Source organism: Selaginella moellendorffii, unplaced genomic scaffold (genome assembly GCF_000143415.4).
Source record: "Selaginella moellendorffii unplaced genomic scaffold, v1.0 SELMOscaffold_8, whole genome shotgun sequence".
NCBI classification, from domain to species: domain Eukaryota; kingdom Viridiplantae; phylum Streptophyta; class Lycopodiopsida; order Selaginellales; family Selaginellaceae; genus Selaginella; species Selaginella moellendorffii.
Window position 1 is genome coordinate 1417515 of NW_003314269.1, and position 14090 is coordinate 1431604.

The 14090-nt window shown below is 42.2% G+C and overlaps 2 protein-coding genes across 6 annotated transcripts; both read left to right on the forward strand.

Moving 5' to 3' along the window:
• The first annotated feature begins 8129 nt into the window (after window positions 1-8129).
• LOC9631826 (filament-like plant protein 4) lies at window positions 8130-11488 on the forward strand. The gene is made up of 6 exons (XM_002966896.2): window positions 8130-8407; window positions 8477-8584; window positions 8665-8839; window positions 8896-10768; window positions 10828-10855; window positions 10906-11488. The coding sequence occupies exons 2-6, from the start codon at window positions 8495-8497 to the stop codon at window positions 11383-11385; spliced, it is 2646 nt and encodes an 881-aa protein (XP_002966942.2). The 5' UTR covers window positions 8130-8407; window positions 8477-8494; the 3' UTR covers window positions 11386-11488.
• Window positions 11489-11534: 46 nt separating this feature from the next.
• On the forward strand, window positions 11535-14083 carry LOC112345448 (RING finger protein B-like). 5 transcript variants are annotated; one of them, XM_024672214.1, is made up of 9 exons: window positions 11535-11644; window positions 11932-12094; window positions 12147-12674; window positions 12733-12804; window positions 12856-13022; window positions 13073-13241; window positions 13295-13600; window positions 13676-13780; window positions 13854-14083. In XM_024672214.1, exons 2-9 carry the CDS (start codon window positions 11972-11974, stop codon window positions 14040-14042), a joined length of 1659 nt encoding a protein of 552 aa, XP_024527982.1. In that variant the 5' UTR covers window positions 11535-11644; window positions 11932-11971; the 3' UTR covers window positions 14043-14083. The 5 variants fall into 5 exon arrangements, with proteins under 5 accessions (XP_024527982.1, XP_024527981.1, XP_024527978.1 ...); XM_024672213.1 differs by having other exon boundaries at window positions 13295-13376; window positions 13419-13780; XM_024672210.1 differs by having other exon boundaries at window positions 13295-13780.
• Window positions 14084-14090: the final 7 nt, after the last annotated feature.

Here is a 14090-nt window from a genome sequence, read left to right on the forward strand (position 1 = left end):
TCCTTTCCAAGTGAATCAAAACATCATTAATGAAGTTAATAGTCACCTCTAGCATATCATAAAAAACTTCATCTATCATCCATTGAAAAGTTGCTAGAGCATTATTTAAACCAAATAGCATCACTAAGAACTCGTACAAACCAAACGGTGTACGAAAAGAAATTTTAGGAATATCTTCTTCGGCCATCAGTACTTGTCAGTACCCAGAAGCAAGATCTAACTTGGTGAACCAACAACTTCACTCTAGACGATCCAAGAAATCAGCAGTGTGAAGAAGAGGGTACACATTCAAGATCATCACTTCTTTTAACGGATAATAGCCGATGCAGAAACGAATACTCCCATCAGGCTTTGTCACAAGATGAGGTTCACATGCCCAAAGACTCCGTGACTTTCGAATAACACCATTTTCCAACATCTCTTTGACGTTTACATGTAAAATTTTGATCTCTTTAGGTGACCGACAATAAATAAAAACCTTGATTGGACACGCATCCCCGGTTGGAATAGGATGATGTATGGTAATCTTGGCCCTAGACAATAGGTCAAATTCAAAGAGATTAGAATATTTCTTCATGAGCCAGTCAATTGCTACCACCCGAAACCCACCGAAAAACCCTATCTTCCCAGCCAAACACAAAGATTGTTGGAAGGATTGGAAAAGGGAAGAGCAAAGCAAGATGGAAATATAGAAGGAAGGAGTGGGAGGACAAAAGTAATGGAAGTAGAGGTAGAAGTAAAGAGATGAAGAAGTACTGAAGTGAGAGGAATGGATGAAATATAAGGTAGGATGAGATAAGGGGGAGAAGCCTCAAAGTCACACTTGGCATGATTGCGCTACAACTAATCCATACCAAGGATGAGGTCAAAAGCTTGATTTGGCACCACCTGTAATGACTGCAACCCAAACTTGAGATTGCCCACACGCACAACCAAGTTCACCTCATCTCGTGCACATGCATGTGTACAGTTATTGCCATAAAGAATAAAAACTGGCTCCGCCACACAACACAAGTGTAAACGGCAACGTGTGGCAACAAGTTGAGCAATAAAAGATAAGCTCAAACTTGTATCAACCAACACGGAGAGAATAATAGGAGACTTTTTATTATAAAAACGAGCTTGAAAAGTAAACATTGGATTAACCAATGCCAAGTGAACCCTTTGATGATACTCCTGAAAGAGAGATGGAAGGGTCACTTATTTATTCGTGCAAGGTCCCTCCATTACTTGCGCGACTCCTTGTTTCCCGGATGCATCTTGGTGTCCAGACCTTCTACTGTAGTGGCACCAACAGGATGTTGTTGACGCCAAGGTCTCCACCTAGGAAATGGAGGTCACCAATTTGGAAAATGCCGACAACGTTGATAAGTGTGACTAACTTCATCATATGCCCAACAACGAACATCATGGCCACAATCACATCTTCACCTTTAGCCTTGGACTTGAGCAACAGCAACATCAACCTCCATTGGAATAGGACCATTGCCCACAGGGAGTGGAGCGGAAGGACGTGTAGCAAGAAGTGGAAGAGGTGACATCTCATAACGTTGTGTCAGGCGAAGAGCGTTGTGTCAGGCGAAGAGCGTTGTCAAGGGTGGTTGGAGCAGGTATATGCACAAGTTTAACAAGATCTTCACGAAAGTGTTGGCCACAACATTTCTAGTTTGATCCGCCCTAACATATTGTAAGCTTCTGAGTTTGGACTTCCTGGGAGGTCACCCAGCCCAGTACTATTCAAACCCAAGGACGCTTAACTCCAACTATCCCAAGACCCTTAACCGATTGGAAAAGGGGGTGCACTCTTGTTCATGGGCCCTTTCCCTCTATATTTGAACCCCATGGATCGTCTCTCAAGTCGTTCCCTTTGGTTGCTTACAATTCACCACGCTTCCCTGCAAGTTGGAAAAGGGGGTGCACTCTTGTTCATGGGCCCTTTCCCTCTATATTTGAACCCCATGGATCGTCTCTCAAGTCGTTCCCTTTGGTTGCTTACAATTCACCACGCTTCCCTGCAAGTTCACGCCCTCGTGAACGGAAGCTGAGAGCCGCAGCTCTCCCAAGAGCCCCGCTCTCTTGACACCCTACCCCTCGGGTCGAGCCCAGCGGGAACAAACTGGACCAGCCAGATGTCAATCAACATGTGGTGTGATTCCCTTAGCCAACCAATAGAGTCGGACCCGAGACCTCTCTGATACCAAATGTAAGCTTCTGAGTTTGGACTTCCTGGGAGGTCACCCAACCCAGTACTATTCAAACCCAAGGACGCTTAACTCCAACTATCCCAAGACCCTTAACCGATTGGAAAAGGGGGTGCACTCTTGTTCATGGGCCCTTTCCCTCTATATTTGAACCCCATGGATCGTCTCTCAAGTCGTTCCCTTTGGTTGCTTACACATATTTGACTCCACACGAAGCAAGAGGCTTCGGAAACGAATGCCAAATTGCATCATCGACTTAGATGGCCTTTAACAAAGACGATGCAATTGCTAGAAGGCATCATCACAATCATCGGCATGTCCGAATGCACATTTGAAGACATCCAGGAGAACACTCCAATCCCCACGAGTGGCTGCGTTCAAACCATTGTACCACTACAGTGCTGTCCCTTGGAGACACGTGAGAAACTCATGCAAACGTCAAGTATCATCCCAAAAATGATATGTGGCAATCACCGTGAAGTGATTAAACTAATAGTACACATCATCCCCAAGATTCCCACGAAAGAACTCCGGCCGAATGCGAAAATTGTCACCAAAAGCAGGAGGAGCTGTACCACATGCCATATCAACTGAGTTTGGTTGTTCAATAGCAATCATATGGCATCAAGCAATTGCACAAACTGTTGCTCTAGAGTAAGAGGAGGACACTATTACTCTACCATGAAAATGAATAAAAAGGAAAGAGCAAAAGAAGGGAAATAAGAAAGAACTAGAAAGAAAGGGAGATCTAGACAATGGAAAAGTTAGATCTAAATTGGAATCCTGAGAGGGAAGAACAAAAGAAAGGGAATGGAAAATGATTGATCGAGACGATGCAAAAGCTAGATCTAAACCAAAATCTTAAATCTAAACATTCCTCAAAGACAAGAAAAGGTGCTTCTCATCTCCACCAATGTGAGTGCTTGAAATATGAAAAGGGAATACAAAAAATGTGCATATCAATTAGCCCAAAAACCCTAGTTTATATATATGAGCGAGTGGTCCAGATTGAAACCAATCCAACAATTACCAAAATCCCACTATGCTAATATTAATATACAGCATCTTAGCCATACACTTCGGCCTCACAAGGGTAATAATAGATATACCTAAAATATTTGAGGATATTCGAGGATATTCTACCATTTAAAAGTTGTTAGCCATTTAGATGATTCTTATAGTTATAATTTATTAAACACATCATAATGGTAATAATATTCATCTTAAATACAAATATATTTATAATTATAAGCATTCAATGGATCAAATGGAATAATAAATAATAAACAGCATTTATTAAGTAAAAAAAGTGTTGCTGCATGCAACAAGGAGAATATTTTCTAATTCAGTGAGTAATAAAATAAAATTTAGTTATATAAGTTTTTAGTTTGCTATAAATATTAGACTTTAAAAAAAGTTTAAATAATTAAGAAATTACATAATTGGAACATTTTTACTACAAGATTTTTTATATAAATTTTGGATTTTCGGTAGTTTAATCACAAATATAACCATCAGTAATAATTTGTTTATAAGAAACTGTAGGGTTAATTATAATATACAAAAATATAAATTGTATTTATGTTTAGAAATTACAAACTTAAATTTAAAATACTAGTTATTTTCAGTTTTTTTAGCAAGTTTACCTTTTCAATTATTTTTAGCAACATTATAACCATAAATAAAATTACTTAAATTATCAAAGAAATATTAGATGTACTGTTTTATGTTATATTTAACTTTTCTGAAATGGAACTAAGTTTTACTGTCATATATATATATATATTCTCATTAAAAATTAAGGCACAAATCAAAGTAAATTTATTTTTCGGTTTTTATTCTAAACTATAATGCTATAAAATTAATTTTTTTAAAATAAAATAGTTAAATAATGATAGTGGAAATGTTTTATTAAAATTTTATTAATAAAATATATTTATCAATAATATAAATAATATGTTTTATATATATATAACATATTTTCAAGATAAAATTATATATATATATGATATCTATCTATCTATCTATATATAATCTATATATATATATATATATATATATATATATATATATATATATATATATATATATATATATATATAAAATATGAATATAATATATTCTAAATATATCATCATAATATACTTTTGAGTAAGGTATATTCCTATCCAAGAAAAATTCAAATGAACTAATAGGTTTTTTAAAACTTCTAATATATGATAGCAAGTTTTAAAATACTAACATCCTTTTATTTACGTTTTCATCTTTAGTTTTGGTTGTGACCTTGGATCAATTTAGTGATTAATTGTTAAAGATAACGTCTTGCCAAAACACCAAGATTAAATTGGACATACTAAAATTTATAAAAAAGGGATTGGATCAATATATATTTTAAATAGTCACTAATTGATGGAAATCAAATTTGTTCCAATACTATATGTAGTGTGATTTATTTCTTTCCCTTTAAAATAACTATACTTGAGAAAAAAAAACTTTTAATGGCTATTTTACTCTGATTTATCCCTTAAGGTTCTCAAGATTTGTGGTGATAGTTTATTCAAATTTTATGCCATGGTTATATGCATTGTAAAACTACTAATGCTACTCCATTAGATCAAGCTTTTAGTGCAATGGGCATAATCATACTAGTGTTGTACCCATCTTTAATGATTTCAAACTTCCATGGGACGTAATTATATAGCTTCTCTTATTCTTAATGTCTTGTTATCATTTACTAATGTGTAGTATGATTATAACATTAATTGGAGACATATAAATGATGCAATTTAGTTCTTGAGGAATATTTAAAGATCAAGTTTATGGGAAAATAATATGTATAAGTTTAAGTGGATTTTAAATTTTGATAAAGAGTTTAATTACTATGAAGATAGCTTTAGAGACAAAATGAAGATTTTGAGGGGTAAGTGTCAATCTTTCAAATTGCCATTTACTATTTTCTTTTTACCTTTTACTCTTTTTCAACATTTTTTATATTTCTTAGTTTAAACCACTTTGTAGTGTTTTTTTTCTCATCTCTAGTATTTCCTTCTTTTAGCACTTTAACTTATATAATTTTTATTTTCATAATAAATGTTTTATATCTTCCTTATACAAATTTAGATGCTGAGTATGTGTGTGAAGTTAAAAATTTTGCTTTTGTTTCATTAATGGAGTTTTTGATCAGTTTTGGTATTCAATATTCTTTTGTTCTAAGGGTTAAGTCACTTTTGGTAGAATTTCAAGTTAAATACATATCTCCAATGGTAAATGCCATTAAAATCCTTTATTTTACCATTATTGTTAAGGATTTTATATATTGTCTTGAAAGTGTGGATATTTTTATTAATTTTCTCATATCAAATATTGAGTTGTGTGTTAAGGAGGTTAAACGGTGTGAATCTTTTAATTATATTATGGTGGCTGAAATATTTATTAATAGGAAGTTTCTTTTTTTCCAAGCGTTAAGCACATTTTTCTCTTTTTCTTTTCCCATTTCTACCTTGATAATTGTTAAAAATTCCTTTACTAATGCTTTTTTCTTCACTTTTTCTTCTTTCACAATATTTTTTTCTTAATTTTTCTCATGATCTTTTTATTTTTCTTGATATTTTAAACTTTTTTTTCTTTGGAGGAGGGGGTAAAGGGGATAAATGGGAGTACAACCATGATAATGAAATGAGGACAAATGAATATAATAGTGGAATGAAGGTAAATGGTATAAATTATGGAGTGAGAACAAGTATAGTAAGTTTAAATAGAATATTTTGCTTTGACGTAGGAAAGTAAAATGAATGCAATTGTGAAGTGAGGCTAAACATTGATGGCAGAATGAAAATAAATATAATAAATCTAAATGAAGTTAATAAAAAAAAAATTCTTTCAAAAAAGGGACAAGGAGGATGTAAAGGACTAATAGAGTGAGTCCAACCTTTTATATATGGTGTTAGATAAAGATAAAGGTCTTAAATGTTAATTGACAAAAAATCACAAATGCAAGTTTTCCTCATGGTCATGAGTAGTTTTGGAAGATGGCCAAAGGGCAAATTTAGATATGAAATGTTTTATTTGTTATAATAACGCTTTATGAACTGTAATAGCTCTTAAATTCCCTTGTTTTAATTCAAAATGATAACTTTAAAGTTAATTTGAGCATTTGGTAACTACATATAAAGTTGCAGTTGGTTTATCAGGATTTTGTAATTGATTAATGCTTGTACTATGGATTTAGGTTTTATTTCAATTATTGTTGTTAACAACTACATTAGTAGTTTTATAAAGGAAACTCTTCTACCTTAAACTTTATAATTTTCCAGTTCTTGTTATTGTTTATAATTACCTAACAGAAGCTCCAAATATTTTACATGATTTATTGTTATCACTTTTTCATCTTCTAGAGGGAAGGTTTGTAAATACATACATATATTACCCTACCTAGATAATATAATAATTATAGTCCTATACCATATAAACTGTTTATTTAGAACTGAGTCTGATCCATACATTCTTATATATAAAGAAGGGTTTAAACCTCTGAGCACTCTTATTAGTATTTAGTAAATTACATATACATTGAGAAACTTTAAATATTGATAGTAAATATTTTATAATATTAATTAATTAATTATTCTCCTGTAATTACAGTATATTCTCTTTCAATTTTTCCCCAGTTTTGGAGTTGGTAATTCTATCTTTCTAAGTTTAACTTCCTTGTTGCCCTTCCTCTTGCAAACACATGCACAATGGAAACCACAACAACAATTAATGCAGTTAGCCAACCTAGGGCTCCTTGGGGCTAATAGTACTAGTGGTCCATCCAAAAAGCTGGGTACCATCTTCCACATGCTAGGTAACAAGAAAAGAGACGCTCAGCCTTACGAGCACAGCGCTCTTTCAGGCTGGCCGCTGCCATGCATTCCATGTGGTAGTTAAGATTTAAGTGCCATAATTATGTTAGCAAATTAATCCCGTTGGCCGACTGATTAGTTTGCTGGCATCCAGCTAACCAACGTTTCTATGATTGAATGCATTTCGAATGATTCCCCTGCGCTCTAGGATCACATGCTCGTTTGGTGGGGACGATTCACGATCAAAGCGTTTGTATAATTCTACGCATGCGCGCGTACTTGAAATTGAGTGGACATATCCACTGGATTCTTGTTAGTTTCTCCGTGAAATCCCGGCTGGAATGAAAAGAAAAGGAAGAAATCCAGGCTAGAATGCATCCTGACAAAATGGGGGTTAAACAGCGACGAACGCACAGAGCTCTCTCAATCCCTGCTCACAAAGGGAGAGGGATATCCGTTTTAAGTTCCTGGTCTTTTTGGACGCATACATGCATGTCTGCTACAATTTGCTCCTTCCATCCAGCACACCACCTTTAAGGAGCCCCAAAGTGACCTTCTAACCCCCAAAAGGTGGCGGGCAATGAAGGGTTGGCATTTTCATCATAATTCCATGTTCTTTCTTTTTCTTTTCCTCCTCGTGGTACAAGGTTTCTAATATTTATTTGAGGTACCTTTCGCCCTTATTCACGTTTGCATGTGCCACTGTACCAAGGAAAACAAAAAGACATGGTGGCCCTCCCTGGCTGTAGCGCATTTCTGGAAACGAATCGATCCAAGGCTTTGATATTAATCATATCCTCAACCAGGCAAAATTTCCAGATTGATACGAGCCCATAAAAATGGCCATCGTTTTCACTGCCATTTGGCCAACCCTTTTGGCTGTGCTGCATTCCATTGCTTGCATCCCTCCAGCCCATCTTCCAGTTCTTCAAATTGGGCCACCAACCGACCACATGGCCCATGGTAAATGGTGGCCATTCGTACGGACGTGAATTCACCGCAGGTAACGGCGGTTAATACTGTAGAACTAGTTTGTCTCGAATCACCGCGGTTAAGGCGGGAGAAGGAAGGGCTCTGTTTTGAAAAGCTTTAGGGGATTGATGTTAGGCTTGTTTAGCCATGGCGGAGGAGGCTAGCGCTGCGGCGGCGAGCTCCCGGCTGTGGCGGCGATGGCCTCCTCGCCTTCCCGCGATTCTCTTCCTCGAGGGCCGTGCTCAGGGATGCTTCACCGCGCTCCGGATTTGCTGATCGATTGATGCTTCCTGGATTTTTAGCTCTTTCTTGGATTTGTAGGAGAATGCAGTGGCCGCATTTGCGCTAGCTCCCAGCTCCTCTCGGAAATCGCGCTGTGCGGGAATCTTGGTATGTCGCTTTGCTGCTCGCATGCGAAAAATTTTTATTTCTCAATCTGGCCCTTTCTGTGTCTGGTAGAAAGGTGAGGGATTTGTCATGGAACGCCGGAGCTGGCTATGGAAGAAGAAGTCGTCGGACAAGGTCGCGGCGGCGCCCGACGCAAGCGATCCATCGAACGACGAAAATGTGAGTTTTCTCGAACGATCAATTCGTTTTGTTTTTTCTTCTTGTCTTGAATTTCTGATTTTTTCTTGATTCTGTGGCAGCATTGTTCAAAGCTTGTGCAGCCCGAGCCCGTGGCGATTTCCATTCCCGAGGGATTGCAGCTCGATGAGGTGGTAAAATTGCTGAGCGAGAGGCTGGCAGCTGCCCAGTGCGAAGTCTCGGAGAAAGATGCCGTTGCAAAGCAACACATGAAAGTGGCCGAGGAAGCTGTCACCGGTAAGATAAATTGGTGGAAGCTTTCGAATTTCTTTCAAGGCTCACACAATTCGCAGGATGGGAGAAATCAGAGTTGGAGGCCGCGACACTGAAGAAGCAGCTCGAAGATGCCCTGCAAAAGAAGGTGGCATTGGAGGACAGAGTCGCCCATCTGGACAATGCTCTCAAGGAGTGCGTCCGGCAACTCCGCCTCGTCCGGGAAGAGCAGGAAGAGAGGTTGCACGAGACAATTGCCAGGAAAACGAGGGAATGGGAGAGCTTGCGTTCGGGGCTTGAGGGCGAATTGTTGGAGTTGAGGAGCCAATTGTCACAATCGGGATCTCATGCCAACGCCGTCTCGAAATCCCTCCAAGAGCGGACAATGACGATCTTGGAGCTGAACGATTGCAAAGTCGCGGCGGAGATGGATGCCCGTAGCACCCGTGCCAGGCTCGAGAGCGTCGAGAAGGAGTACACGGCTCTAAAGTATGACCTCCAAGTACTCCAGAGGGAGCTGGAAATTCGCAACGAGGAGAGAGAATACAGCCAGAAGATGATGGAGGCTTCCAACCGGCAACAGATCGAAAACGTGAAGAAGACGAGTAGGCTGGAAGCCGAATGTCAAAGGCTGCGTATGCTGCTGAAAAAGAAACTTCCTGGTCCGGGGGCCCTGGCACAAATGCGTGTAGAGGCGGATCCTGGCGAAAGCCGGAGAAAAGGCATCGCAAAGCCCGGAAAGTATTGCTCGGAGCCAGCGGACGAAAGCAGCTTGGACGATAAAGAGAACGACATGTCCTTGGACAGGTTGCGGGCCATGGAAGAAGAGACGTCGTTGCTGAAAGAAATTCTCGCCAAGAAGAACGAGGAGCTCCAGGATTCGAGGCTACAGTGTGCTAAGACGGCCAGCAAGCTCTCGCAGTTGGAGGACCAAGTTCGTGTTCTCAAGCGGGCAAAGCCAGACGAGGAGGCAGCGGGGGGCACAGATAAGTTATTGGAGTCGACCAACTTTGACCTTATGGAAGACTTTATTGAGATGGAGCGGCTGGCAGCCAACGACAAAGAAAACGTGAAACGGGACTCTGGCAGACTCGAAGCAGCACTCCGAGCGAAGGAAAAAGAGGTTCGTCAGGCAAACGATGTCTGTGCGGAGTTACGGAACAAGCTGGCCGCGGTGGAGAAGAAGCTCAAGGGTTGCCACTGTCGAAGTGCAACGGATGGCTCGCTTGGGAAAATCCAGGAGACGGTGGACCTTATGTTCGGGCTCAAGAGCTGCAAAGACAAGCTCTCGGACACCATCGACGCGGAGTCCAAGGCCAGGCTAAGGTCCTCCGTTGGCAGAATAATTCATCTGGTGGAATCGATGGCGCAAGAAACTTCAATGCTTTCCTCGCCAGAACTGTCATCGCATGGCAGTGATGGCGGCGTGAAACGGCTAGTCGCTGTCAGCAAGAACTTACTGCAAGGCGAGGTTCCGGTCTTGGACTTTATTGCCGAGCTTTCGTGCGCACTCGACTTCGTCGTGGGAATGAGCTTCAATGCTGGGGGAAGGCTGGAGTCTCCAAGCTTGTCCGAGCAGAGCCGAAGGTCGGCGACCGACTACGTGCAGGAAATCCATCACCTGCGGTCCGAGCTCGCGGAGCTAGAGATCAGTCTCAAGTCTTCGACAGACACGGTCAAGAGCCTGAAGATTCATCTTGCTACTGTAGATGAAGAGCGATGCCTTCTGCAAAAGCAGCTGGCGGCCACGCAGGACGAAAGAAAAATACTTCAGAGCGAGGTTGGCGCCGTGACGGCTCTGAAAAACAAGCTGGAGTCGAGGGTGAACATGGCAGATACCGAGATACGTCAGGTCCGCCAGGAGAGCGCTCGCTTGGCAGCGGAGCTGAAAGAGGAGCAGCGGAGGCACCAGGAGGTCGCTCTCAAGCTGCAAATGCTCCAGCAAATCCCAAGGTTAGTCTTTCCACGACTTGTATATCATTCTTCTAACATCATGCTTCCCAACTTTCCAGACACGATGAAAGCATCACAATACAAAAGGTAACGCTTTGGTTTTCTTAGTCTTTGGTTTTTATAATCGCTTGCCACAGGAACAAGAGCTGATCGCTGCCGGAGAGAAGCTAGCGGAATGCCAGAGGACAATTCACGCGCTGGGGAAGCAGCTGGAATCGCTGGGCCTGCCACCGAGCTCCTCGCACACGACTCCGGCCAGGCACTTCTCCCGGGTGTCGGAGCTCCCGAGCGCCACCATGGAGAGCTCGGACTACATCCACAAGCAGGAGACGTACTGGAGCTCCGAGGGAACGCCTGGATTCGCCGCGCGCCACCAGCCGGGGATGATCTCTTACTCGGCACCCCAGGCACCGGAGGAGATCCCTCTAGAGGTGAGGACTCCCGCGAGATACTACCGCAAGTGCAAGGCCGCCGCCGCCGCCGCCGCCACCAAGAGCTATGGCAACCACGGGGAGCTGTCCAAATCGGCGGATATGTGCTCGCATTCTTCCGAGAAGCACGGCGGCGGCGTCCTGGGATTGGGAAAATTCTTCTCTCGCGCGAAAGCAAACCACTGAGAAGCTCGATAGATCATCGATCAAGCCAGTGCTTTCCATGTAATTTATTCTTGCTTTTGTAACGACTCTCTCGCGCCGAAATTTTAAATCCTTAAAGTTTTTAGATTAGGCGCCAGATTTCTAGGTCATTTTGGCTGCCCTAAAGATCTCTGGCCGATCGAGGAAGCGATGGCGAAGGGATGGCGGCATTGGGAGCGGCGCCGCTGCTGGCGCTGGTGCTGCACTGGTGAATGCAGCTGGATGGATCAGGGCGCCGCTGGTAAGCGCATCGCACACTTTACTCGCTTCTTTTCCCTCTTTCTCCGTGTAGAACGCATTTTTCTATAGCCTCGATTCACTCCTCGCTTTTGTTGGGCTTCGTGTAGGCAATAAACTAGACATTTGTTTCGGGAGGGCCGTTTGGCTCAGTTCTCCCGAGTTATTGGCATTTTCCTGCTTCTGGCATGGCCACATGAGCTTCAGGTCTAGAATTGAGCTCAGCCTCACGTAAGCATACGCGTACTACTTTCAAAGTTTCTTTAAATCCTCTTTTCGCGTTGGTTCCAGGTGGTTTGGGCAAGAGCGATATAGTTTTTGAGGAGCAGCGATGGAGGCAACAACAACGAGAAGCGAGGCTTCTTGGTTTCATCCCAAGCTTGCGGATCAAAACTTGCCAGAGAGATGGGGCCATTCTGGAGTCTACTGCGATGGGAAGCTCTACATCTACGGGGTAAGGGAGTTCTTCTCTCGCTTACTACTGGAACTAATGTCTAAGTTTACAGGGATGCCGTGGTGGTCTCCAGTTCAGTGATGTCTTGATGCTGGATCTGGAGACGGTGTCTTGGGAGAAACTTGTCACAACGGGCGAAGAGCCTGGTCCCCGGGACAGTCACACTGCCGTGCTTTACGATCACAAAAAGATGATAGTCTTTGGGGGTACAAGTGGATCAAAGAAAACTAACGCTGTTCACGTACTTGATCTAAAGTCTTTAGTCTGGGCTCGGCCATCTATGCAAGGCTCTCTTCCTGCTCCAAGAGAAAGTCACACGGCAACTATGATTAGTGAGAATCAGGCCTTGGTTTTTGGTGGAAGTGGTGACAACGGAGATTATCTGAGCGACACTCACATCCTGGATTGCGGGAGTATGAAATGGATTTCGCTGTGCGGGAAAGGCTACTCGCCAATTTGTCGGGACAGCCATAGCTCGGTCGTCATCAAGAATCGGCTTTTTCTATATGGAGGTGACTGTGGAGATCGGTACTTGGGAGGTGTGGATGTGCTTGACTTGGAGCTCATGACATGGTCCAAGGTAAGCTTTTTACTTACAACGTCTTGTCTCATAGCTCAAACTCTTTTTTCCTTTTCAGCTAGAGAATGCCGGGTCAACAACGAAGCCGGGAGTGAGAGCTGGTCACGTTGCAATAGCAGTCGACACAAAGGTGAAAGTCCTTGAAATCTTTGCGAAGAATCTCACAACTGAAAGCTTTCAGATGTATGTTTTTGGAGGTGTTGGCGACCGGACGTACTACAGCGATGTGTGGGCCATGGACGCTGAAACGCGTTGCTGGTCTCAACTGAAAATTCGAAGCTTGCAGCCACAGGGTCGATTCTCTCATGTCGCAGCTCGTGCTGATGACGGCGTAATTGTTTACGGCGGGTGAGATGCAAAAGTCTCCATACTTCGTTTTCTCTGACCAGAGTGTGCAGATGTGGCGAAGACGAGAGACCTCTAGACGAGTTCCTCGTCCTGTGTATTGGCGGAGACGAGCTGCCTAAGCCCGGGATTTGGTCAAAGCTTAATAACGAGCAGAGAATGCAGATAGTTGGACAGAAGACTTCTTCGCGGCCTTCCGTTTCCTCTCGCAAGGACGACTTGGTAGGCTGAATAATTGAATGGAACTTCACTCTTTTCTCAATTTGTCCTTTCAGGCGACTCGCCGTGTGTTGCGCAGCGAGAATCTGCTCATGAAAGGCGTTCTTCAAGGCTATGCAGCGGAAAGAACAATTCAAAGTACTTCTCTCCATTGTGAATTCTTCTCGTCCGGTTCTACAGTGCACAAGAAGCGGACGTCACGCGACTTATTAGTATTCCGTGAGAACGACGACTGGTCCGTTGTCGAATCCACAGTTTCAGGAAAGTGGCAAGCTCCAAATCATGGTTTCTCACACAACAGACATAAATCTCTAACTCTAAAGCTGGGGACCAATCATCACGCTCAGTGCTACGGCATTCAGGCAAGCGAAAAATTTCTGAGCTCGGAGTTTCAATCTCTTTTTATCCTTGTTTTGTTTTATCTTGTGTACGCACAGATTGGAAGCGAAGTGCATGGAGTTGTGGACGCTATGTTCGATTCAGGCTACCTTATGACTGCTCACCTAAACGGCCAAGTTCTCCGCGGTGTTCTTTTCAGCCGCGTAAGTCTTTCTCGCTTTCACGTAGCGCTGTTCTGGATAGGACCAGGAAAAATCGTTTTTTTTTTTATTGCAGGATCGCGCGACTACGACCGAGAAAGAGGATGTCTCGACACGAGTAGAATCTCCGGGAAATTTAGCGTGGCGAAGCGCTGGTGTGGCTGCTCCAAGATCTATCGCTGTGGAAGAAAAGCCCAGCGCGATGAGTGACGACGAGGAAGAAGTGACGCTCAGCTTAGCTACTAATCACGTTTATGCGGACTAATCACCTTTTATGAGAAAGGGTATTTTACTCTTTTTCTATTTTTTAGAT

Coding starts and splice junctions, on each gene's coding strand:
- LOC9631826 (XM_002966896.2), top strand. CDS start 8,495: ATGGAACGCCGGAGCTGGCTATGGAAGAAGAAGTCGTCGGACAAGGTC. Junction 8,585..8,664: donor ATCCATCGAACGACGAAAAT/GTGAGTTTTCTC, acceptor ATTCTGTGGCAG/CATTGTTCAAAGCTTGTGCA. Junction 10,856..10,905: donor AAAGCATCACAATACAAAAG/GTAACGCTTTGG, acceptor CGCTTGCCACAG/GAACAAGAGCTGATCGCTGC.
- LOC112345448 (XM_024672210.1), top strand. CDS start 11,972: ATGGAGGCAACAACAACGAGAAGCGAGGCTTCTTGGTTTCATCCCAAG. Junction 12,675..12,732: donor AGCTCATGACATGGTCCAAG/GTAAGCTTTTTA, acceptor TTTCCTTTTCAG/CTAGAGAATGCCGGGTCAAC. Junction 13,781..13,853: donor GCGGTGTTCTTTTCAGCCGC/GTAAGTCTTTCT, acceptor TTTTTATTGCAG/GATCGCGCGACTACGACCGA.